The sequence below is a fragment of the Equus asinus genome, chromosome 21 (assembly GCF_041296235.1).
Source record: "Equus asinus isolate D_3611 breed Donkey chromosome 21, EquAss-T2T_v2, whole genome shotgun sequence".
Taxonomy (NCBI): Eukaryota; Metazoa; Chordata; class Mammalia; order Perissodactyla; family Equidae; genus Equus; species Equus asinus.
In genome coordinates, this window is record NC_091810.1 from 51,785,503 (window position 1) to 51,810,382 (window position 24,880).

General features: G+C 60.0%; 1 protein-coding gene across 16 annotated transcripts; it reads left to right on the forward strand.

The window, feature by feature from the left end:
• The first annotated feature begins 864 nt into the window (after nucleotides 1-864).
• On the forward strand, nucleotides 865-24,267 carry ALS2CL (ALS2 C-terminal like). Of its 16 annotated transcripts, none has more exons than XM_014852401.3 (28): nucleotides 1,706-1,822; nucleotides 3,989-4,175; nucleotides 4,629-4,763; nucleotides 5,811-5,936; nucleotides 6,725-6,923; nucleotides 7,320-7,385; nucleotides 7,837-8,002; nucleotides 8,477-8,608; nucleotides 9,327-9,446; nucleotides 10,988-11,046; nucleotides 11,180-11,246; nucleotides 11,720-11,916; nucleotides 12,937-13,002; nucleotides 13,435-13,533; nucleotides 13,625-13,786; nucleotides 14,497-14,608; nucleotides 15,727-15,804; nucleotides 16,776-16,906; nucleotides 18,088-18,261; nucleotides 18,417-18,513; nucleotides 18,726-18,883; nucleotides 19,452-19,520; nucleotides 20,233-20,406; nucleotides 21,673-21,715; nucleotides 22,556-22,617; nucleotides 22,724-22,873; nucleotides 23,194-23,290; nucleotides 23,679-24,267. In XM_014852401.3, the coding sequence occupies exons 4-28, from the start codon at nucleotides 5,834-5,836 to the stop codon at nucleotides 23,757-23,759; spliced, it is 2,862 nt and encodes a 953-aa protein (XP_014707887.1). In that variant the 5' UTR covers nucleotides 1,706-1,822; nucleotides 3,989-4,175; nucleotides 4,629-4,763; nucleotides 5,811-5,833; the 3' UTR covers nucleotides 23,760-24,267. The 16 variants fall into 16 exon arrangements, 9 of the variants coding, with proteins under 9 accessions (XP_014707891.2, XP_044610036.1, XP_014707887.1 ...); XM_070492420.1 differs by having other exon boundaries at nucleotides 1,707-1,822; nucleotides 4,064-4,175; XM_070492421.1 differs by lacking the exon at nucleotides 4,629-4,763 and having other exon boundaries at nucleotides 1,707-1,822; nucleotides 4,064-4,186.
• Nucleotides 24,268-24,880: the final 613 nt, after the last annotated feature.

Below are 24,880 nucleotides of genomic sequence, written 5' to 3' on the forward strand. Positions count from 1 at the left end.
GTTGGCAGTGGCCCAGGGACCCTGTGGATGGTTCTCTCCTGGAGCCTGAAACCCCAGGGATCAAGGTTCAGCTCTGGGAAAGCAGGTGGTAGGGAGCAGGGATCCCCCCCCAGTCACGGAGCCAGGCTGGGATCCAGGGCATCTTGGACTTAGCCTGGGCTGGGGGTGGGGGCTAGGTGGCTTAGGCCTGTGACACAGCGGCTGGGGCCTGCTGGGAGCTGGCAGTCTCTGACCTTGCTGGCCTGGTGCCTGGCCCAGAATAGCTCTGGGGCTGGGCCAGGCCTGGGTGAGACCTGTGTGTGCATAAACACGTGTTTGTGTTCCAGGGCACTCTCTTACATGGGAGGACATGTACACTCTGCACTTATCTCTGTGTGTGTCTGGGTGTGAGTCAGTGTGTGTTCCATGGAGCAATGTGTAAGTCTGTGTCCATGTGGACAGGCACATGGTCTGCATACATGTGCCCATGTACAGGGCTGCCACTCAAGTTGTGCAACGTGGAGGCCCTGCCAGTGGGTTCAATAGTAGATGGGTCCATGTGGCACAAATGAGTGTACACACCACTACATTCCAATGACTGTGGAATTGTGTATGTGTGCAGCCGTTGTGGGAGTGGTGCAGGTGGGTGTGTGCATGTGGGATTGGGCAAGGGCCCTTGGCTGTGTTGCAGGGGGCCAAGGGCAGGTGGACCCAGGGGAGGCTGTCCTTTGGGCACCACCAGGACAAATTACCTGGCCCCAAGCCAAGGACAAGCAGGGAGAGCGGCTGGGCAGGTCTTGCCCCATTTCGTAGATGATAAAACTGGATTTGGTAATGCTCGTGAAGTCACCCAGTGAGTGGGAAGTGGCTGAGGGAAGAGTGGCCCCCAGCCTTCCCCAAGATCACACAGACAGGAGTGGCAACTGGTCGTTGACGCCTGGCCCAAGGGACCGCGGCACAGCCTCGGTTTACCCCACTCTCGGCTACAAGTTTCACGAACCCACCCAGCGCGCCGCTTGTGCGGGCGTCTGTGACTCGGTGCGCGTCGAGGAGGTCATGGGGCAGCACCCTAGACCCGCAGAGCGTCAGAAGGGTGAGCCAGGGGGACTAGGAAGGCCCTGCCGGGCCGCGGAAACACAGGCCGCTTCCCGGACACCGCCTGGCTCTCCGGGGAGCCCTCGCCCGGGCAGAGGGGCGAGCCTGAGCGTTGAGTGTGTGTGCGTTGGTGGGGGGCGGAGGAGTCAAGCTTCCCAATTCCCCTCCCTCTACCTCTGCCACCCGCGCTGGGTCCCAGGAGCCTTTGGACCCTGGAGAACGCCAGAGGGAGAGCTCAGGCGAAACCTCGGGAGCGAGAGCGCAAGGACACCACGTCCTGCTTCCTCCAGGCGGGCCCCTAACCCCACGAGCCCCCAGCAACGCGGCGCGGCGCGGCGCGGGGCGGGGCGGAAGGGCGGAGCGCAGCGGGGTGGGGCGGGCGGCGGGCCCCGAGACCGGCGGGGCGGGGCGGGGGAGGTGGACGAGAGGAGGGGGGTGTGGGGGCGGAACCGGGGGGGGCGTGGAGGAGCTGACGGGGGCGGGGCGGCGGGGACTAGGGTGGAGGGGCGGACGTGGGGGAAGGTGGAGGAGCGGACGGGGGCGGGGCGGCGGAATAGGGGCGGGTGGAGGAGCAGACGGGGGCGGGGCGGCGGGGACCGGCGGAGGGGCAGACGTGGGGGGAAGTGGTGGAGCGGACGGGGGCGGGATGGGGGCCGGCCCGAGACGGGCTGGGCGGCGTGGGGGCGGCGGCGAGGGAGCAGCGGTAGTGGCAGTGGCGCTCCGTGCGCTGGGCGCCGGGAGTGCACAGGTAAGGGCGGGGTGGAGGTCGCGCGTCTGTGGGCGGGCTCGTTTGCTCCGTGCTCTCCTGGTGCCAGGTGGGACTTTCGCCTTCGCGCCCCCTCGGGCCGCTGCGTCGCTGTCCCTCCACGATATCTCGGTCCCCAGTGGCGCTCACCCCTGGGCCGTCCGAGTTTGTCCAAAGACCCCTTCCGTCCCAGCGGGGTTCAGCTTGTTCCTGCCTGTCCCGTGGTTACGCGGCTCGGATTTAGGGGCAGCGCAGGGACATCCCTCTCCTCCCCGCGGCCGTGCACCGCACGAGCGCAGTGTCCAGGGTCTTAGCCTGGGCAAGAGGTTCGAGGGCCGTGGGGCCTCATCCAGCCTGAGGCTGCTAGGAGGAGCTGACGCCGGCTGGTGGTATTTGCAGTGAAAAGGCATGAGCCGGGTGGCTGGGACGGGATCCGATGCTAGGGAAACTGCAGTTTCCCAAAGTGACTTTGTGTGCTTGGGCAGGGAAAGGAAGATAAGCTGTGAAATATGCAACCAGAGAGAGATTGGGAGTGGGTGTGGGTCTAGGACAAGAGGCTTGGAGTCACAGAGGGGCAGAGAAAGATGCTGGGGAAAGCCCCAGGTGCAGACTCTGAAGGGTCAGCTGTGACGGTTCAGCGCCCCTTCCCTTGGGCAGCCCCTCTCTCCTCTGTCTACCACTGGGCTTCCTGGTTGATCCAGGGGGCTCCAGAACAGCCCGGGAAAGAGCCTCCACAGCAAGCAGAACTTTCTTGCCTGTCCAGACCAGGAAATACCAGAGTGGGTGCCATAACAGGGTGTGGCTGAGGGGCCTGAGGGACCAGGCCTTGGAGAGGGCAGGGGAGGCCTCAGTGACCCTGCCCAAAAGGGACACAGCATGGACAGAGGCCAAGAATGCAAGGGAGAGAGCAGGTCTGGCTGCTGGTTAGATCACCATGGGGACAGGCAGCTGACTCACCTAGGCACGCCAAGACTAGCCAGTTCTGTCCTCACCCCGCCCCATGGTGAGCATCAAGCCTGCCTGGGGAGGTAGGAGGCTGGGCCCTTCCAGGTGTGTGCCCTCAGGTGAGTTGCCCAGCCTTTCAGAAGTACCTAGCTCAGGTGAGCCTGGTGGGACTGGGAGCCAGAGGCCTGGGTCTGAGCCCTATACGTGTTCTATGTAGGGTATCTCTGGGCCCTCCCATACCTTCCTGGGCCTCAGTTTCCCCATGTGTATGTCCTGTGCAGCTTATTACTAAGGAACCTTAAAAACTGGATGGAAGGAGAGGGTAAGGAGGCCATGCCATTGATCAGAGAGGGGTGGGTTGGTGGTGGGACTAGGATTTGAGAGGGAAGTACTCCTGCTGGGTCCCTCTCATTTAAGGTTCAGTACCTCCCCCTCCTTCCCTGCAAACACACACACTCATGCACACTCATGCCTTGCCTCATCCCTGCCTGCACACTCTCCTCAGTGCCTCCAGGATGAAGCCCCAAATTCCTTAGCCTGGGAGCAGAGCCTCTCGGGGCTGCAAGACCGGACTGTCAGCTTCAACTGCAGCCTCCTCCCGCCCCTGTGCCACCTCAGGAGCCATGCTTAACTTCTGGTCCTTCCTCCGGGCAGTGTGACTTGGTTTCCTAGAGTCAGAGATCTCTTTGGGGCCACATACCTGGAAGGGCCCCAGAATAGTGTCTGCAAACTTGGGTCACTGGGGGTCTGTCAGACTCGTCCCAAGGGGCCCCAGGCTGCTTGGAGAGGTAAGGGAGGCTGAGGACCAGGTCCCCAAACCCAGAGCAGCTCTGCTGCATCAGTTTATCCTTTTTAGGGAGGACTAAAATAGTTTGACAAGCTCTGATCTAGTCGGACCCCTATTTGGTAGAGGAGATGACTGAGGCCCAGAGAGGAGCAGGGCTGTGGAGAAGCTGGGGCATGACCAGGGCTGAACAGCCAGGGAGGGGTTGGGAGGGGGTCCTCTGGGAGCAGCTGAAGTGTGGGCCAGGGGTCCAGCATAAGGGAGCCTCTGCCAGCCCCATGGGGGCAAGGGGTAGGAAGCCTGAGGTGGAGAAGGACTGAGAGCTCCTTGCCCTGAGTGTGGCACTGGCAGGGGGGACGGGGGGATTGCTACCTGGCCCTCAGGTGAGTGTGGAGGCTCCTGGTGCTCAAGGCCTCCCAGCAGCGAATTATTTGCTGCAGGTTCCTGGCTCACCCTGATCTGGTTCCTAGTCTACACCTCCCATCCTGGCTGTACCCTCTCCCCTCTGCCTTTAGCCAGTGTCCTCACCTCTCAGCTCAGACCGTGACTGACTGCCAGCTGAGGGTGGAAAGGTCAAAGGTCATCCCTCAAAGGACCTTTCCATTACATCAGTTTCTGGAGATACAGGTGAGGATCAGGTGGGTCCAGACCACACTTGCTGCACCCCTGACCCCTTGGCTGGGCTTTCCTGGTCTGCTTGAGCTGACCTGGAACAACCTGCTCCCTTCCCCAGAGGGGCTGGGGCTGCTGCAGGGGCCAGCAGAGAGAGAAGGCTGCAGCTGGGCGTCCAGCCGCTTCCCCTTCCTGCCTCGCCCTCCCAAGGCCTCGCCCTCCTGAAGCAGTAGCAGGAAAGGTGGGGCCGGAATGCCTGGGCCTGGGCCCTGGGCCAGAGGTCTGAGGCACCTGCCTCACAGCCAATTCCCTGGGAGTTGTAGGCTCTGCCAGGACCCTGGGATGCTCTTTGGTGTCCTTGGCACTGGGTGGGGAGGGCTGAGACCCCTTCTCGTTTGCCCTTTTGGGTCTGCCTGTGTCATCTGCCCATCATTGGCTGCCTCAATTTGTGTCTCTCACCCCACCCAGGTCAGCTAACTCCAGAGCCTCAGAGTGTCAGAGCCAGGGAGAGGCAGAGTCTGAGGGTCTTGGACTAAAAGACTCTCTAGCTCTCCACATGAGATATCTGGTCAGGTCATCTGGGCAGATGACCTCCTTTGCCAGGTGAGGGCACCAAAGTTTGGTGGGAGAGGGCTATGTCCGATTGGAGGCTGCAGCCTGGCTGTGGAGGTAGGTTTGAGCCCAGGCCCCTTGCTGCCCCTCCCTCCCATCAGGAGGATGCATTCCCTGGTGATCCCTGCTGCTTGGAGGGTCCTTCACTCCAGGGCAGTAAGTCCAAGGGCTCAAGCTCACCTGCCCCTATGGCCCCCAGGTCTTGACAAAGACCCATCCAGCAGGGTTATGAGGGTCTGGCTTCCGCCCATGCTGACCTCATCCTCTCCCTGCTCAGCACCATCTCTTCTGCAACTGTCACCAAGTCCCTCTCCCCAAGTCTGACTTTGGGTACCACCACTTCCTTGCTCTGAGGTCCTCCAGGGCTCCTCCATCAGCCCCTTAGGGTGCTCTTGGTGGGCCGCCCATGGAGCCTGGACCCTCATGCCCACAAGCCTTTGCTCTCATGGTTCCCCCACCTGCACCACCTGCATCCCTCATCCTCCTCTCTGCCTCTTTATTTCTTGCCCACCCTTCGTGGCTCTAGCAGGAAACCCCCACTGTTCCCACAGACCTCTCCTTGCTTACACAGCCCTGTTGGGTCCCCTCTTAGCCTCAAGGAGTCCTGAGCCATGACCTTGATTAAAAGACTGGACTCCTCTGACAGTATATCCTTGTGTCCAGAGACTCACTGGAGAGGGTGCTGGGTCAGAGCACTGCTAGGTATTACTGTGAGCCCTTGGGAGCCATGGTGGATGTTTGATCAGGGAGATGAGGAGGCCAGAACTGGCCTTGAGAGCATCTGCCTTTTTAGGTGAAAAGGGATGCTTCCCTGGGCAGTTCTGAGCCCTCTCTCCCACTTCTTCAGGCTCCCTTAAGCTGGGCCCAGGTGGAGAGTGGGGCAGGGGTAAGTGGCCAGGCCAGGAACTCCCCTTTGAGGCCACTCAGGCTCGTTGCTCCATTCCGATGTGGTGTGGTCGTGGGCCAAATGGCCTGAGAAGATGGGCACTGACCCTGCTGCCCGGTGCTGTCTCACTGTAAACTGTGACCCGCTCCCAGGCTCTGAATCCAGCACCCGGACCATGTGCAGCCCTGAGGAGGCAGCCCTGCTGCGGCTGGAGGAGGTCTTCTTGGCTACCCTTGCCCGCATCAACAGCCTTGTCCTCCAGCCCCTGGTCACAGCTGGTGAGTCTCAGCTCTCCTGTGGCGGGGCAGGGGACACAGGGACCATCCCAGGGGCTGGAGTCCTACCTAGTTGGACCTTCTGAGCTGCAGCTTTCTCAGCTGAAAATGGGAGTGGTAACACTTGGTATGGGCATCTTCTGATGGGCCTGGAGTCCTAGCCCCCAGGTGCTGGCTGCTCCCTTCTTAGAGGTATCCTGAGAGGCCAGGCCGTGAACCCTGTTCTAGCCCAGATCTGGCAGTGTGTAGACAAAAATTCTACTTCTCCCAGCACACAGGCCTGGATTCTCATCTTGTTCTCACCTGGTGCAAGATCGGACTGCAGGATGTCTAAGTGTTACTTCCAGCTTGAGTCTCACTTATGAAGTGACCTTGGGCAGGTGCCTTCCTCTCAGGAGCTCTGTCCATGCATCCATGAGTGGCAGGGATTACAGGATCCCTACAGACTCCATATGCTGGACCCGAGGAAGCCTAGAGACTCAGGGAGTTAGTGTACTTGGTGCCCCTCGGTCATCAGTGCTGTCCCTGTTGAGTGAGGAGGTGGACACGTGCCCTTATTTACTCCTCGATGGGGCTCCTGACCACTCCAGCCTTCTCGTTCCCTGCTGAGCTCAAGGGGACACATGGGCTTCCAATCCTGTCCCGAGGACCCCAGGGATGCAGGACCCTGGCTCCAGCTCCAGGGCTGGGGTGCTGCTGGCCCTCAGGTGACTACTCAGGGCCTCTGTGTGCTCCCTGGAAGGTGGAGTGGCTCCATCACCCCTCACAGTGTGGTTGTGTTCCACCCCCAGCCCCAGAGCCCTCGGATCCCCAGGGCAGAGAGTGCCTGCGGCTCTTGCAGCAGCTGCACGGGAGCTCCCAGCAGCTCTGGGAGGTGATGGAGGAAAGCCTGCACTCGCTGCGGGAGAGGCTGTGCCACCCAGACTCCGTCAGCCTGGAATCCCTGCTGCTGCTGCGTCGTGCTGACCATGTCCTGCAGGTTCACGTGGAGTAAGGCAGTCGAGGGGGACTGGGGCTCAGCCTGGGCGTCAGAAAGCACCTGGCACTAGGGCTCAGCTGGGTCAGCACTTAGGCAAAGGTTTGGTTCAGCCTGGGGTGGGGCTCCCCTGGGGTCGGCCTCAGTGGGCTTGGGCATTTAGCCTGGCGCAGGCTCGGACTTTCTAGACCTGAGCCTACGACCTCCCAGGGAAGAAAGACTTTGTGAGTTTGAATTGTCTAGTTGGGTCAGTTGGGACTTGAGGTCACCAGTGCCCAGAGCCAGGCCACTGTCTGGGCGCTCGAGGCCACAGTCCCTCAGCGAGTGAGATCTGGGGGCCCCCGAAGGGCAGGGCCTTGGATCTGGAGCTGGGAGCTGGGCCTGTAGGGTGTCGCCTGTGCTGCCTGCAGGTACATCGAGTCCTATACGAACTGCGTGGTGGTGCAGGCCTTTCAGAAGGCAGCAAAGAGGAGGAGGTGAGCCCAGGGTGCCGCACTGGGCCTCTGAGTGGGTGGGGGTGTCTCGGAGGGAAGGGTTGAGGAAGCCCAGTCCCCAGAGCAGCGACTGTCACAGCCCGTGACTCCTCCTGAGCTCGAACAGTTTCACACTGATCCATGTCAGAAGAGAGGGAGGGAAGCCTGGTGAGGCCACTAGCCAGGGCTGACCCTGCGGGCGGGCAAGGAAGGAGGGACCCTCCTCCTCAGGGTGGATGGTTGTAGTCAATGATCCCTTTCAACTCGGAGATATTGCCACTAAATCTCCAATAGCGTGACTCAGGCACTGTGTTGATCTGATAGGAGAGAAGTTGGGGGTCTGGGACTGGTCCTGGGATCTGGGGGGCTTAGCCAGAGCAGGGAGGCGATGGTGGTGGGTGCAGGAATGGAGGAGGGGAGAGTGAAGGTGGCTTGTGGCCCTTCCTCCACTCAGCGAGTACTGGCGGGCCCAGCGGAAGGTGCTGCGGCAGCTGCTGTGGGGCATGAGCTCCGAGGGCTCGGTGGGTACAGCACTGGTCCAGGCCCTCCGCCAGCCGCTCACCCATCATGTGCAGCAGTACGTGCTCCTCCTGCTGAGCCTCAGCGAAACCATCGGGGAGGTAGGTAGCAGGGGTGGAAGGTGCTGCTTGCTGGGCCTGTCACCTGTGAGGGAGCTGAATGAGGGGAGAAACAGGGCCTTGGCTCAGGGGACCCGCCTTTCTCAGGACCGTGGTTTGAGAAGGACCCGGCCATACCTTGGGGACCTGATCCTGTTCTGGGGGATTTGAGGTACATGGCTTTGCACTGGTGGAGCCAGCAGAGACCCAGAGAGCAGATGTAGAATCAAGTCCTGGGAGTGAGGACACAGGGCCCGGGCCCAGCTAGGGGAGTCATTGAATGGTCCTGACTCCCCTGCAAGCACGTTCATACTGGTCCCTCCCCGGAGGAGGAGCTGGCAGGGAGGAAAGGGCAAACTGTGGCATAGACCCAGGCCTCCTGAGCAGGTTGGGCCAGGCCAGGGTGGGGGGCAGCCATCACTGGGTGGGAAGGTTCCGCTAAGCCCCTGCCTGGCTGCTCTGTCTCCCTGCTTGCAGCATCACCCCAGCCGGGAGCTGGTGGTGCACACAGCCACCCTCTTTGGGAACCTACAGTCCTTCATGAGGCAGGCGCTGGACCAGGCTGTGGCCACCCAGGCCCTCTGGCACACCTTGAGCAGCCGGCCGAGGGTGAGTTCAAGGCCTAAGGGGCGGTCAGGGAAGGGGTCAGGGAAGGGGTTCCCATCAGGTGGGGACATGCTGGGTGGCTCTAGCTGCTTGCTGTACTCTCTATGCCAGTTTCCCCATCTGGAAGTAGGGGTGGTGGTTGAACCAGGTGGCTGTGAGATCCCTCTGTCTAGCATCTTCACCTATTTGTTGAGCACCTCCTCGGCCAGGTCAGGAGCTGGCTCTGGGGAAGTGCTGTCAGCAGAACTGACCCTGTCTTCTGGGATGTCAGACGATTGGATCCCCATGGCACTGCCCAGTGTGGCATGGACTCCCTTTGCATGGGGAAAGTCCTCTGTGCCCCGAGAGGGTGTGACAGGCTTGGGACCCAGAGGATTAGTAGAGAATTAGGAGAGCAGGTAAAGGGGACAAGAATTGCCAAAGAGAGGCTGGGATGGCAGAATCCTGGGTGAGATGGGGTTTGATGGGGCTTGTCTGGGGCCATTGTGCGAGGTGGGGCCGGGGAGGACAAAGTGAAGCTTCATGAGAAGTTGTGCTGCCCTGCTGGAAGTGGCCAAGAGGACCCTGCAGACCTCAGAGCCCCAGTGTCCATCACTGACCTGGGAGCTTCCAGGAGATGCTTGGAGTGAGGGGGGAGGTGTCCAGGGCAGGAGCAGGTGGTAGGGTGGCCGGCAGCATCCAGGACAGCAGTGCCTGAGCCTTGCACCTCCCCACCCACCAGGATGTGCTCTGCACCCCTGCTCGCCGACTCTTGCAAGACAGCCAGGATGTACCTGTGACAGTCACCCTGCTGCGGGCAGAGCGCGTGCTGCTTTTTGATGATGCCCTCGTTCTGCTACAGGTTGGGGTGGGACTGACCACAGGTCTTGGGGCCAGAGGGGGGGTCTGGGGTCTGGTTGAAAAAGGAGTGGGAAAGAGACAAACAGCTGGGAGGGAGAACTTGGGCTCATGGGGAGCAGATGGGGGCAGAAAGGCAGAGTACTGGGGTCTGGGGGTGGGCAGCATGCAGGAGCTGTCTCTGAAGGCATGTGGGCTGTGGGGAAAGGTCACTCGAGGTGCATCCCAGCCTTGATGCTTCCCAGCTGGCTCCTTGCTAAATGTCTCCACCTCGGTTTCCTCATCTGGAAAATGGGATAATTGTGAGCCAGTTGCTCCTTTACCGGATGCCAGACAACTCTTAGTTCTCTTCTTCAAATAGGAGAGGAGCCCCAGAGGAACCCCAGATGGCCCTTGTTGGCTAAGGAGGGCTGGATGAACCACTCAGGGCGCATGCAAGGCTGCTAGAGAAGAGAACCACATAGACGTGGGCCTGAGCCCTCAGCATTATAGGAGTCAGGAGGGAGCCAGGCCTGGGTTTGGGATTGTCACATGGCCAGCAAACTTGAGTGTGCTTAGTGCCCCTAGCTCATATTGTCTTTGTGACAGCCACAGCACTGTCTTCTTTGTCTCCTTCCAATGTCAGTCTGGAACTCCCCTGCAGTCAGGGAAGCTGAGGCCCAGGAGGGAAGCTACTTGTCCCACCCAAACCCTGGTCTCCTGAAGCCTCATTTTTGGGTTTGTTCTGATTCAGTTTGAGTTCCCCTCCACTCCCGACTTCACTCTCTCTGCTCCACGTACACTGACCATACTATAACTTAAATTCTCTGAGCCCTTTCCCACCTCTGGACCTTTGTACATCCTGTTATCTCTGCCGGACCGACTCTTGTCCCTGGCCTGTGTCTGGCGCACTCTTCCCCTTCAGGCCTGGGCCTGGTGCCTCCTCCTCCTCCTATGGCACCAGGCAGGAGGTCACTACACAAAATCTTTCAGAGGAAGGGGCGCTCAGTCTGGCTCTCACAGCAGGGATGGCATTTCAGGTAGGAGGAGCAGCATGAGCAGAGGTTCAGGTCCAGGAGAGTTTGGGGCGAGCTTGAGAAGGTGCGAGTGTGGAGTGGCTGTGGTGCCATGGTATGGAGAGGGTGGGGCTAAGGCACATGTGCTGGGAGTGGGCTGTGTGGTCTCAGGTATTAGGCTCACAGTGAGGTCTCTATCCCTCAGGCATAGGAGCCTTAGAGAGGTTTCCAGGAGGGACTGACAGGGTCTGAGCTGTTTTTCCAGAAGATCATTCTGGTGGCCATGATGAAGCAGGATGGTGGGGGGCAGAGGAGGCTGTTCCGGGGTTCCTGGCCAGGTCCTCGGGTGGGAAGGGAGATGGAGGAGCTCCCTGGAGATGGGGAACAGGCAGGGTGATGAGGGACACAGTGCTGGCATGTTGGACTGGGCAGCCGAGGGACACCGTGGGGCATGCCAGCGGCCTGGTGCTTGGGGGCTCGGCTGGGTCGGAGGAGTAGGAGAGCGTCTGGTCTGGGCTCTAGAGGACGCCTGTGCCCCATCTTTTTCCAGGGCTCCAATTTCCACACCTTTGATCTGAAGCTCGTGTGGGTGGATCCTGGGCAGGACGGGTGAGCAGGCCCCTCCAGGGACACCCCTGGCTTTCCCTCCTTCCACCCCCATGAAACCTGTCTGCACCCCAGGCCCTCCCTCAGCACTCTCCTGGCCAGAGCTGGGGCCTACTCATGGCCTCCATCTGTCCAGGTGCACGTCTCACCTCCTCACGCCTGAGGAAGAGTTCTCTTTTAGCTCCAAGGACCCTCAGGGCCAGGTGAGTGCAGATGAACTGTGAGTTGGGGGAGTGGGGTCACGGGAGTTAGGGAGGGCGACAGATGATGGGGAGGGCACAAGTATACAACCGTGGAGGCTCCATGGGAGTGTCAGGCCTCTGGGGTCATGGTCAGAGGGTCACGAGTCAGTCTGAGGTCAGGCATCAGAGAACAGGGTATTTTTCTTTGTGAAGCCAGGATTGGGGCCGTGTTGCTCCCTGCCCAGTGGTTGTGTCTGGCTCTCTGGTCGGGCCCTGAAACTGCAGACAAGGATCTTAGGTCTGGGTAGAGGGCCCTAAGGAGCAGTGTGGAGCAGTCGGAGGTCCCCGAAGGAGGGGGACTTGGGGAGGTCCCCCAAGAGCGTGGTGGGGGCGGGGAGTGGAAGGGGCTACCTAGAGCCACCCCCGAAGGTGCCTCCTAGAGGGGCTGCCTCCAGCAGTAGTGACCTGTCCTGTGTTTCCCCTGTCCCCACCAGGTGGTCTGGCAGAGGAAGGTTACCCAAGCTGTGTGCCAGGCCCTGCGTGGGAAGAAGGACTTCCCGGTGCTGGGGGCTGGCCTGGAGGCCTCCGAAGCTCCTGCCTGCCGCAGCGCAGCTTACACCTTCCGCGCGGAGGGCCGGCTCTGCGAGGCCACCTATGAGGGCGAGTGGTGCCGGGGCAGGCCCCATGGCAAGTGAGTGACCGGGGCTCTGGGGCGAGCAAGGCAGGGCTCCTCCTGGAAGTCTGCCTTGGGGCAAGAACCAAAGGCTGTTACTCCCTGTGGTCGGTTCAGTCAGTTCTGTTTGTTCTCCAGAGTCTCTCGTAAGTCCTCTTAGACAGGACCTGGCCTATAGTAGGTGTCTGCAAAATAAAGTCATGATGATGGTGACGCTGGAGAGCATGGGGCAGACGTCAGGTGGCCGGCCTGCGGGACCCGCAGTTGCTGTTCTGTTCTTAGGAAGGTGGAGGAGTCATTGTCATATCTGCGTAGCACCATCTGGTGGGGTGGAGATGGTCTGTGGACATCCTGTCTTCATCAGTCCTCAGGAGAAGGCTGTGGGCATGTCATCTCACCTATGTCATAGGGGCGGCTCTTGCCTAAGGCCTCCAGGCAGGTTATAGGGTGAGCCTCGCCTCGGTCGCAGGTCTGACCCCACGGGCAGGTAGGCTTTTGAAGAACATAGGGCCCCTCCCTGTGCTACATCTGGGAAAACCAAGACCCAGGAAAAAGAAGGGACTCCAGAGTTACCCTTGCAAGCATGTCTGTTAGTTTCTGATACCCTGCCTGCTTCCGGAAAGGGCTGGAGGAAGCTTATGAACAAAAACATAGGAAAAGTAATGTCACATCAGAAGAGGGAGGAGGATGCTAGAAACCCCACTGACTGGTATCTGGCTTGAGCTTGAAGTTTAGCTCTGAGCTTTCTGTTGGTTAAGGGAAAAAAGGGAACCTGGACGTTTCCAGAGCTCTTGCTACAGGGTATGGTGAGTGTGCCCCCATGAGGCTGCTGGGGCAGTTGTGCCAGGAGTAGAGAAGGGCTGAGAGCCCCTATGGGGTCACAGAGCTCAGAGAAGAGGGCTGAGTGGAGGCAGAGAGTCCAGTCCAAGGGGAACCTAGGCCTCAGAGAGTCTGCAGTGGAGGCTGGCTGGGGGTCCTGTGTGTGTCGAAGGGTCGGTCTGGTGGGCCTGATGCCTGTGGACTTTGACTGTGTTCCAGGGGGACCCTGAAGTGGCCAGACGGACGGAACCATGTAGGGAATTTCTGCCAGGGCCTGGAGCATGGGTGAGGCTGGGGCTGATGTGGGAGGGCATGTGGGCAGGGGGATGGCTTTCACCCCGCCACTGTCACCAGCCTGGCTCCATCCTAAATTCCCAAAGCTCAAGCGGGAACTTAGAGGCCATCTGGTCCAGCTCCCCTCATTGTTCAAAAGGGGAACCGAGGCTCCGAGGGTGGGGCGGGTCATGGAGGGAGTGGTCCAGGATCAGAAGGTGCTCCCAGGGTGCCTGGGGTCAGGATGGGGGTGTGAGGGGTGCTGATAGGGGCCCTTGGGAAGAAGAGGGGGCGCTGAACACCTGTGAGATTCTCGCCATCATCTGAGAAGGCCCCTTGGAGGCAGGAACACTCCTGGGTGGTATGGAGCAGGTGGGACGGGGTGTCTCGGGCCAGACGGTGGCCCCGATGTTGACTTTCCTCCCTTTCCACCCACACTGACAGCTTTGGCATCTGCCTGGTGCCCCGGGCCTCTGAGGACAAGTTTGACTGTTACAAGTGCCACTGGTGGGAAGGCAGCATGAACGGCTACGGCATCTGTGAGTAAGTGACCTTGGGCCAGACGGCCGGGTGGGCTCATGGGACGGGTGTGTCCTCTGGGCTGATGGGACCAGCCATCGGTGCCCCTCTCCAGGTACGGCACTGACAAGGTGTACAAGGGCTACTTCCAGGCAGGTCTGCGGCATGGATTTGGGGTCCTGGAGAGCACCCCACAGGCCCCTCAGCCCTGCAAGTACACGGGCCACTGGGAGAGGGGCCAGAGGAGTGGCTATGGCGTCGAGGAGGACAGTGACAGGTGAGCACTCTGCAGCCCCCCTAGGACTAGGGGACAGAGAGGACCCTCACGAAGCAAATTTCCTCAGGGCGTGGGCTCCATGTAGTCCGTGGGTCCATTCTGTTTGTCCCCTGAGTCTGAAGTCCCTCACTTCCTCTCCACTCCCTCAGTTGTTGCCAAGGCTCAGGAGGAGGGAGCCCTTGAGTGCAGGAGCCTCCCCACTCCGGCCTCCTTGCTCTGTCGGAGAGGAGCTTCTACCCCAGATCTGTCCCGTCTAAGGATCACAGCCCTTCTAGGCTTTCTGGGCTGTGAGACTAAGCCCAGGGTCCTCTGCCTGGTATTCGAGGCCTTGACTCCTTCTCTGACCTTACCCTGCTGTGCTGCCCATGCACCCCTCCAGCCTTCTAGACCACTGGACATCCCCACATGTGTCTTACACTCCTGCCTCCATGGCTTTGCACCTGCTTGAATGGCACCCCCAACTCCATTTGTCCTTCTTACCACCTCCTCCAGGAAGCCTGCCAGGGTGCCCTCCCCCAGGCAGGCTGCATCCCTCCTCCACCAGCTGCTCCTCTTTGTGGTCCTGACCTTGCCTGCCCCGGATTTGAGTTGAGTGGATTCAGGCGATGTCATTGCTCCTTGTGTGCCCACCCTCCCATGCCAGCAGAGCACACAGAAGGTGCATGGGACGGATTCTGATCCAACTCTGGCCACACCCCCTCCTCCCTCAGGGGTGAGCGCTATATTGGCATGTGGCAGGCTGACCAGCGCCATGGCCTGGGGGTCATGGTCACCCAGGCAGGCATCTGCTACCAGGGGACCTTCCAGGCAGACAAGATGGTGGTGAGTGGGGTGACCTGTGTTTGTCCTGAGCTCCTCTCTTCCTGCACCTGGGCTGAATTCTGGAACCTCCCTGCTCCGGGGGCCCCGAAGCTGCGCTGAGGCTGGTCAGGGGTGGATGGGGCAGGAAGCTGGGTTTCTAGGTGCTGGAGGGAGCCAGAACCTGGGCTGGCGTCCAGTTCTGCCAGCTACCTACTCTGGCCTTGGCCAAGTCCCTGCCCCTCCCAGCCTCAGTTTCTCCATCTGCAACTCAGCTTAGCTACTTATCTTAAACACTCAGCTGAATGCAAGAATGAAGTACATGGTAATGATGATGCCAACAGCCTCTGCAGCCAACATTTATAGACCCTTAACTGAGGTCTGTGGGCTGAGCCTCCCAGCATGATCTCTGGCATCCTTCCAGTCACCCTGCAGGTCATGTCATGGTCCCTAGTGTATGAGTGACAAATGTGAGGCTCAGAGAGGTCAGAGAACCTGCTCCTGAGCCCAGGCACACCAACACTCACCTTCTGCCTCACCTCCACCCTGCCAGGTATTTTGGCACAGAGTGGGGCTCTGGTCTCATGGCTGTTACTGTTATTATGGCTTGTTTGTTTGTTTATGCTCCACTTTGTTCTGTGAAGAATTGAAGGAGGAAGAGAAGGCAAGAATAGGCACATAAAATAGACTCAGAAATACGTAGAACACAAATTGGATCTCATTTGGCTCTGAGCTTCCTGGCAGCCAGTGCAGCAAGGGAGCCTGATCAGCTCCACTGTCCTGGGGTCAGTGACAGGGAGGTAGAGATGGTTCAGGAGAAGCCCAGCACTTCCTGAGACATAGGAGTGAAGGCAGGGTCCCCCAGGGGTTTCCTGAGAGAGGCCACTGGAGAGGAGGAGCCAGGTCCCAGGGTGGTGCTCAGGGTGACCCAGGATGAGGCCAATGGGCTGGTACTCAGGGCACAGAGGGCCGAGGGCTGGCATTTCACCTGGGCAGAGTTCTGGGAGGTGTGACAGGGCTCAGGACTCTTCTGCCCCAGGGGTGAATGCCCACCTCCCCCATTCCTCCCGTCCCCTTCCCTCCCCCAGTCTCCCTGTCCTTCCTAACCCACTGCTCCTACTCTCCCTGGCTTCCTTCCCTAGGGCCCAGGGGTCCTCCTCACTGAAGACGACTCCTTGTACGAGGGCACCTTCACCAGAGACCTGACCCTTGTGGGGAAGGTGAGGGCCCCTGGGACCCCACTCTACTCCCTGCCGAGGCCTTGGCTGGAGTCTGTAATCTCTGCTCTTGGACCCAGGGCTGAGCGTGTGGGCAGTGGGTGGCGAGGGGCGAGGAGTGCGTCTCCCATCTCCACCACATCCAGGGGCGGGCGCAGTGACCTTCCGTGCTGCGGAGGTGTGATTGGATCCTGGCGGGAGTCAGGAGGGGGCAGCAGGCTTGCCTTGCATGTAGAAGGTGCTCGTGGTCTCTGGGATCTGTCCTCCCACTGGCCCCCTAGTTGGGAATCCACCCCCTCCACCACCAGCATCAGTGCCTTGGGCAGGTGCCCCTGGAGTCACTGTCCTTCAGTATGTTCCTGTGTGAGCTGACAGCTGGAGGCAGTTGTGTCCCTGCTGAGGCTTTTGGAAGTGTGGGGGCTGTTTTGGTTTCATAATGACTGTAGGACACTGTGGCAGCTCATGGGTGGAGACTGGGAGTGCTATGAATGGGACAGCCCCATGCAGCTCCCCAGGGCCAGGAGCACCCCACGCCTTCCCCTCCCCAGGGCCAGGGGCACCCCACGCCTTCCCCTCCCCGGGGCCAGGGGCACCCCGTGCCTTCCCCTCCCCGGGGCCAGGGGCACCCCATGCCTTGCCCAGGCCTCTGCCTACTTCTGGACTTACCTCCCCCGACCCTGCAGCAGTGCTTCCCCCACTCTGACCTGTGAGTATCTTCTCTCTCTCCCTGTCTTCACCCTCAGAGATGAGCCCCTGGGCAGCGGGCCAGCTCTTGGTCAGGGGCTCCTGCAGGGATGGAGGATTATGAGCCCCTCAAGATGGGGCAGATTGGGTGATGGTGAGAAGGCCACCCACCAGTCTCTAGCCTCTGTGACACAGGATGGACAACATGAGGCCTGTCACAATTGGTTGGAAGGGCAGCTGGACAGACAGATGGGTGGACGGACATCCCTGCCTCCATTCCCGGCTTCCAGGGCAAGGTCACCTTCCCCAATGGCTTCACCCTGGAGGGCTCTTTTGGCAGCGAGGCAGGCGGAGGACTGCACACCCAGGGCGTTCTGGATACAGCTGCCCTCCCCCCAGACCCAAGCTGCACCCGCAAGAGGTAAGAGCCTGCCCATCTGGCCCACGCGTTCCAGGGCCTGTGGTGGGTGTCTGTGTGTGTTTCTACCCCAAGGACTCAGGCCTCATCAGAGGGGCCTTCTGAACTGCTCCTGGCTCTTTGGAGGGATAAGAGAGCCCAGGTCACACAACCCTCAGTGAGAGACTCTTGGAATCAAGGACTATGTGGCAATAACTCCACATGCCACAAAATATCATGTGTAGGTTTTGCTTAAACCCTGCTTTTTTTCTAGGAATGATACAAGACAGTTTATAAAACAAAACAAACAAGAGCAAAATAAAAAATAAAAGTGTGAGTTGAGCTTAAAAGAAAGGGAAGTACTGATAAGGCCTCACAGTGGTTATACTTGAACTTAACCTGGCTCTGGGTTCCCTGGCAGCCAACATGAAGAAGGAAACTTGCTAAGTGCCTCAGTGTCACTATCATGGGATATTTGAGAATGGGAGAGGCTTCTTCTCCACGGGGACAGAGTTTTTACTTGGAAAACTCTAGTTCAAGTGGTGACTCTCGCCATGTCTGTTGAGGTGTGGATGGTGGTTCTAATGGTCCCAGGCAGCATTTCAGATGTAGGGAGGGGGTACAGTTGACTCCTTGATCTGTTGTCCCTGCATGCTGCTTCCTGACAGCAGGAGCTGGGAGTGGACAGCAAACCGTCGGGATATGACCCAGCCCGGTGGGGTGCAGGTATAGGAAAGTCTGTGAGCATGACACGGGAGGGCAGTGACCCGTTAGACAGTGTCCACTAGACACACATGCCCCGAACCCCTCAGGCCTGTTGGCCAAGACAGGATCAAGCTCAGGAAGGAGCCCGTTGTGGTGGGAGGGAGGGTGGGGTCTCATGGCAGGGGAATCCTGGACTTCGGGCCCTGGGCTCTCTTAGGCCAAGACCCCACTCTCTGGACTTGGCCTCCAGCTCTCCAGATTTCCAGATCTTTGTCTCCTTTCGCAGGCTCTGTGTGCCCCTGTCTCTCTTCTCCACCGTGGAGTAGATTCTCTCTGTCCTTCTCTCCACCTCTCCTTTGTCCTCCAGGAGCCTTGGAGGTCAGCCCCCCTGTCCCCCAAATCCGTCCACCCTTCCTGGGCCCTGAGTTGGGGCCAGGCGCCGACAGGGTCCTACCCACCATAGCTCCATCTACCCCTCATCCCCACTACCTCTGTTGCAGGCAGCTGGGTCTGGGCGCCTTCCCCGTGGAGAGCCGCTGGCAGGGTGTCTACGGCCCCTTCCGGGACTTCGTGCGCGCTGGCTGCCCTGCGGAGCTGCAAGAGGCCCTGCTGGGCTTCCACGTGCAGAGCTCGAAGGAGCTGCGCAAGTCCCAGGAGTACCTGTGCTGTGAGAGGTGAGGCCTAGCATGTGTGTGCGTGTGCACCCACGAGGGCATCCAGAGGGCCTGTGCTGAGGTCAGGGGGCTCAGAGGGCACAGGAAGGAAGGCTTCCTGAAGAGGGTGGGCGTGGGCCCAGGTGTGGGTGAGAGACGTGTGCACGGTGCCCCAGGAGCCACTCTGAGGACAGTGCATGCAGAATGGAAGACATGCTGGAGGAGCTGCTGCAGCACCGGGAGCCCAAGGCCCTGCAGCAGTGCCTCAGGAAGGTGAGAGGCCTTGGGGAGGGTGGCCTGCCGGGAGGTGACCTTCTCACTGCCCCCTGCTGCTGACCGGAGGGGACAGGCCCGTGGCCCCTTTCTCCTCAGAGGCCTCAGTGTTCCCATCTCTGAAATGGGAGCAGACTTGGGGGTCGTGTCTGGGCAGGCTGTGCTCCAGTCCCCGGCCTGAGCATCTCTTTGTTGCCTTTACACCTGCCCAGGCTCTGAGCAACTGGCTACACCCCCTGGGAAAAGTGCTCCGGACACTGATGCTGACCTTCCAGGCCACGTACGCAGGCATCGGGGCCAACAAGCACCTGCAGGGGCTGGCCCAGGAGGAGGTGAAGCAGCACGCCCAGGAACTCTGGGCCGCCTACAAGTGAGCTCGGTGGCACGTGGGGCCCACCACTGCCCTGTGAGCCCAGGCGGGTGGACTGTGCCCTTTCCAGGTGTCAGCTCTGCTTGGCGCCCTGGGCAGGAATGGCGCCTCTCCCTCAGGTCTGGATTGAGGAGGAAACATAGGATGGGCTGGTCAGTGTGCAGCTGGGGAGGAGTGGGGTTAGAAGGTAGATGAAAGAGCAGGGCCCAGCCATGGCCAGAGTCCAAGCTCCCACCAGGCCCTGGGCCGGCCCCTCACCCCAGGGGAACTCTAAACTGAGCCTCACCCTGGCCTCAGACCTCATCTCCAGTCCTGGCTGAGCTGCGACCCCATCAGACATTACAGATGGGGGTCCTAGACACGTCAGTTCCTTCTGTCACGGGGCTCCGAGACTCTTGGGCTGATGTCCTGTACTCCCAGCCTCCTGACTGCTGAGGTTTGGGAGGCTCGGCTCTGCAGGCCTCATGCTCCATGGTTCTAGGGGACAAAGCCCAGCTGCCCTGGCAGTTGGTGGCTCCGGTGCTCTGGGAGGTGGCAGCCATGCCGTCCCTTTCTCTTTGGGTTGCAGGGGTCTGCTGCAGGTTGCCTTACAGCGCAAAGGCCAGGCTCCAGAGGAAGACGAAGACGCAGAGACGAGGTGAGCGCTCCCATGGGGTCTGCAGGGTCCTCTCCCCTGGGGCAGCCAGGCTTGGGTCCAGGGAGGCCTCACGCCTGTGCTCGGGGGAAGGGGTTACACCTGGGGAAGTGTTGAGGGTTCATGCCACTGACCGAGCATCATTCATTGACTGTTTGGGGGTCAGAATGACCTACGACCTCTGTTCCTTGAGCAACCCCGGCAGGGGCCCCTGTACAATGCACCAAGTGCATCTTTATTCTACATGTGTTATCTTAACCTCATCTCTTGAGTGTGCAGAGGGTGAGCAACTTCCCCAGGCACCCTCCTTCTCCCTGTGCATAGATAGGGAAACTGAGGCCTGGTAGGGGCTGAGCCTAAGGTCACACAGAGCAGGAGTTATGTGGTCATTAAATCTGTCTCTCCTGGTCCCCTGAGACCAAATCTTACAACTTGCCTTCAGATTCCAGGCCCAGAGATCCTGATCAGAGAGGCCTTTCTGTCACTGCATTGCAGGAGGCCTGGGAAAGTGTATGTGACAGGAGGGAAAACTTCCCCCTGGAGTCCTAGGAAACGCAGAAAACCAGGAGGCAGAACTGGACTAGCCTGGAATGGCTGCTGAGTGTTTGTCTATCCAGGGCCCTGGCTTTACTTTGAATTAAATGGGGATCATGAATAGTGATCCCCACCGCTAGGCCCTCACCCTGCTGACCCCAACCTGGTCACCGTCACTCAGGGACCTGCAGGTGCATGGACTGGTGCTGCCCCTCGTGCTGCCCAGCTTCTACTCAGAGCTCTTCACTCTCTACCTGCTTCTTCATGAGAGAGAGGACAGTCTCTACAGCCAGGGCATTGCCCACCTGAGCCTCTTCCCCGACACCAAGCTGCTCGAGTTCCTGGACGTGCAGAAGTAAGCCATCCCCCCGTGCCGTGTGTGCCAGGGCTCTTGTGGAGCAGAGGCTACCAGTGCAATTCAAATTGTCTTCAGCAAAAAAGGGGGAGCGTTAATTGGCTCACGTACCCATGAAATTCTAGGGTTATGCGCGTGTGGCTAGATTCAGGTGTGGCTGGATCTCCGTGCTTAACTGCATGGCAAAGGGAAGCAACTCTCTTTCTCTGTTGGTCTGTCTCTGGCTCCCGCTTATGGTAACACGGCGCCAGCACTTAAGGTTTATATTCTCCCAGCTCAATCTTCCTACTGTCCTCTCAGGGAGCTGGTGTCTCCCTCTTGACAGCTCCAGTAGGGCCCCTGAAGTTCCTCACTAGCTTGGCTTGGGTCTTGAGCCTCCCCCTGAATGCTGGCTGTGGCATATTGGCCAGGCCTACCTCAATATTGACCGCTGGGGCAGGGTCTCCCGCTCCTAGCTCTTGACTGAGAGCAGGGGAGCGGAGATCCTCAAGGGCAGAAAGGGGCCTGGTCCGGGAGCAGGGCTAGGCCTCCCCTCTCTCCTTGGTCTCCAAAATAACCTTTCTCCTTAGTGCCCCTTCTGATCCCTGATACTGAGAGTGACCCCCCGCCCGATGGAGGGCATGGATGCTCCCTCTCCTCCCACACCCGGTCTCCTCCGTCACGTAGCGAGGGTGCTTCCCACCCACCCCCAAAAACATGGTTTCTCTTTCCATCATGGTGAATGTTTCCTGCATCTGACAGTCACCAGCCCAGACACCTGGTCGCCAGCAGCTTCCCAAGGGTCCCTCCTCCCCAGCCACCCCTGCTGCCTTTGTGCCACTTCCTCCATGCTGGCCTCCCTGCTCCACTAGCTCCCAAGTCGCCGCCTTGCATTGCACTGCCTGGCGTCTGTGCCCCTCCCTGCTTGCCAGCCTGCACTGGCTGCCAAGCCCCCAGACAGTCTCCCCAACTCTCACTCTGGCCTGACCACCAGGACTCTGCTCATGAGGGTCCCTTGGCCTGCAGCACTGCTTCCCCCACCCCCTGCCCCTCACCCTAGCCAAGTCCTGCTCACGTTTTGGGACCAGATGAAGGGCTCCCTCCTCCAGGAATCCCTCCCAGCCTCCTGTTGCCTTGGGCTCCACACATGCACTCCAGGATGCCACTGTGGACCCATTAGTTGCTCTCAGCTGTGCTGGGGGCAAGATGCACAGGGACTTTGCCCTCTGACCTCAGGGCCTGCCCCTGCTCCTGGCAAAGCCTTCCATCTCACTTGTTTGATTTCAGGCACCTGTGGCCCCTCAAGGACCTCAAGCTGACGACCAATCAGGTGCAAGGGTGGGCCCGTTACCTGCCCCAGGGAGAGGGAGGCCTGAGCCTGAGCTGGGCCCCCAGAATTTGCTCAGGCTTCCAAGCAGCCCTCAGGCGCTTGACTGCTGCTCAGAGACTGCAGAGGGGCCTGGTGGGCAGCTGTGGGGACGGGGGCAACACCAGGCCTCCTGCGTCGTTCTGTCTCCCGTGAGCGAGGGTGCAGCCGCCGGCCCGGTGAGCAAGCTTCCCCCCTTTTCCTGGCTGTGTGAGCGTGGGCAAGGTACTTGACCTCTGTGCCTCAGTTTCCTCGTCTGAGAAAGTACTCCGTGCTGTAGTATTAGTACTACTACACGGGGTTACTGTGAGGAGGAGGTGGGCTGGTGCACAACAGGCTGTGGTTCTCATCGTGTGCATCCTGGACCAGCAGCAGCAGCAGCATCTGGGAACCTATTAGAAAAGCAGATACTTGGACCCTCCCCAGACCTACTGAGTCAGAAACTCACGGAGTGGACCCAGAATCAGTGTTTCAACAAGCCCTTGGGTTTGAGAGACGTTGACTTAGGCACTCAGAAGTAGGTGGCACCCAGTGGCCGTTGGCTGTCATGATTGTCTTCCTATCCGCCTTGATCCTCCCAACCTCCTGGAGACCATTTACCCCACTTTACAGTTGAGTAAACTGAGGCTCATGGTGGAGCTGTGACTTGCCCTGTGTCACCCAACCCTGTGGGTAGGGCTGTGCTGAAGCCAGTGATAGAAAAGGGGTGGGAGGCAAGGGCCTCAAGGCCAGCTCTGGCCCTGGGAAGGAGGTGACAGCACGGAGGAGCTGCAGCCTCATTCAGCCTGCTGTCCCTCCCTGCAGAGATGCTCCCTGGTCAGGGACAAGTGCTTCCTGTCAGCTACCGAGTGTCTGCAGAGGATCATGTGAGTCTGTGCCCTCCAGAGGGTGGGGGTGGAGGCAGGGGTGTTGGGGCCCCTGGTTGGGACTGAACCCAGGGGCCTTGATCTGGAGCCAGTGCCCCTGCTGCAGCACCACGGTAGACCCCCGGGAGAAGCTGGAGGTGCTGGAGAGGACGTATGGGGAAATTGAGGCCACCGTGTCACGGGTGCTGGGCCAGGAGCACAAGCTGCCCATGGACGACCTGCTGCCGCTGCTCATCTATGTGGTATCGCGTGCCCGGTGAGCCCAGCCAGACAGAGCTGGGGGGTAGGCTGCAGGAGGATCCCTTCCCACCCTGCCCCGCCCCATCCCACCCCCAACCAAGACGTGCTCTGGTCTTTGAACATCAGGGTTTGTGGACACAGCTTTTCTTGGTACAGATGGGGAAGCTGAGGCCCAGAGAGGGCAGGGTCCCAGGAACCCACCCATGAGTGCCAGAAGCAGAGTAGGGGCCACACCCCAGGTGTCTAGCCACCCAGGCCAGGGCTCCTTCCTCAGCTGCTCAGTGCCTGTCCCTGACGCCCTCTTCTCCCTCTCACTGTGGGGCGGTGGTTCTCCAGAATCCAGCACCTGGGAGCCGAGATCCACTTGATCCGTGACCTGATGGAACCTATCCACATAGGAGGCCTGTATGACTTTCTGCTCACAGCCCTGGAGGTGAGGGACAGAGGGAGTGGGCCAGCCCCTTCCTCGCCCCAAACACCATCACAGGGATGAGCTGAAATTCACAACTTATGTGTGTCTCCATCGCAGCGTCTTCACAGCCCCTGATCCTGCCCTTGTTAAAAGGGGCCGGGTGGGGGTGGGGGATGGCCACAGTGCATCCCAGCCCTCAGATCCCCAGGGCCTGGAGTGTGTTCCAGGCTGTATCCCAGAGCACAGTAGGAGAGGGAGGGCCCCATTTCCTTGCAGGGTGGCTGAGGGCTGAGTTGGAGGTGGTCCAGGCCCGGGAGGTGAGCGCACCCCAATATTGGGCCCTGGATCTTGTGCACGTGGCTGGGACCGGGCAGACCAGCTGACCTCAGCCTCGCCTCTCTCCCACCAGTCTTGTTACGAGCACATCCAGAAGGAAGACATGAGGCTGCATCGCTTGCCCAGCCGCTGGGACTCCAGGGTGTCCTGGTAGCTCAGCCTCTCCTGGACAAACTGCAGGGGCCGCCATGGACTTCCCGTGGGAGCGAGCATGGCCCAGCCTGGCCCTTGTGGACCCAGGAGCAGCGGGCAGCATGGGCCGGTGGAGGTGGCTCTTGGAGGAGATGAGCGATTATTTTCTTGCAGGGAGATACCGCTGCTGCCCTGACTGGGATGAGGGTTGGGCGTGATGGATGTGGCCCCAGAGCTGGGGGCTTCTCCTTTCCCTTCCCCCTGCCACTCTTTAGGCCACTGGGCCAGGTTTGGATGACCTCTGTGACCTGCAGCAGCTCACAGGCTGGGGCTAGGAGCCCCTGGCTTCTCTTTGCTGGAGCCTTACTCCCAAGTTACCAGGCCTCTCTGGGCCTCAATGTTGCCATCTATAAAATGATGGACTTGGTGGTCTGTAAAGGACTTTCCGTCCATCTTGCTGGATTCTGGGGTCCTCCCAGAAGTCTGCCTTTAGTGTTTTGGGCTGTAACTGAAGTTCTCATGTCACCGTCGGTCTTGTGCCATTTCTCCACTCCTGGTCAGAAGGCTCCAAGGTGGTAGTGACCACTCTGTCTTGGGCCTTTTTCCCATGAGTGGTCTCCTGGGGACCTGTGTCCCAGGGCAAGCTGGCTGCTCAGGGCTGGGAGGCAGAAGGAGCTCCAGCTCCACCCTGACCTGTGGGTGGCCTCTGGGGAGGCCCTTCCCCTCGTTGGGTATGCAGTTGAGGGGGTGAGTTTGGTGTGGTGCGTATCCATGATGCAAAGGGCGGTGCTGGAGCAAGCTGGAGGGTCTGGGGAGGAAGTGCGCCTTTCTTGCCATACTGCCAGCGGAGCCCCAAGTGGCCCGGGAATTGCACACCTGTGACCTCTGTGGCCTGTGTGCAGAGGGACAGCATGACGCGGGCCTGTTCCCTGATAGTCGCACCTCTGGCTTGGGACCCTGGGCGGGGCGGGGAGGCAGTGGGAGCTCGGATGCCTTTGGGAGGGGAGGACTTGGTTTACATAGTAGTCCTAGCGTGGGACCAAAAGACGCAGGAGCTGGATCTTGTGGCAGCTTCATCCCTTTCGGGCCTCGGTTTCTCCCCACATCGAGGGGCTTGGGCCAGGTGACCTACAGGAGCTCCCC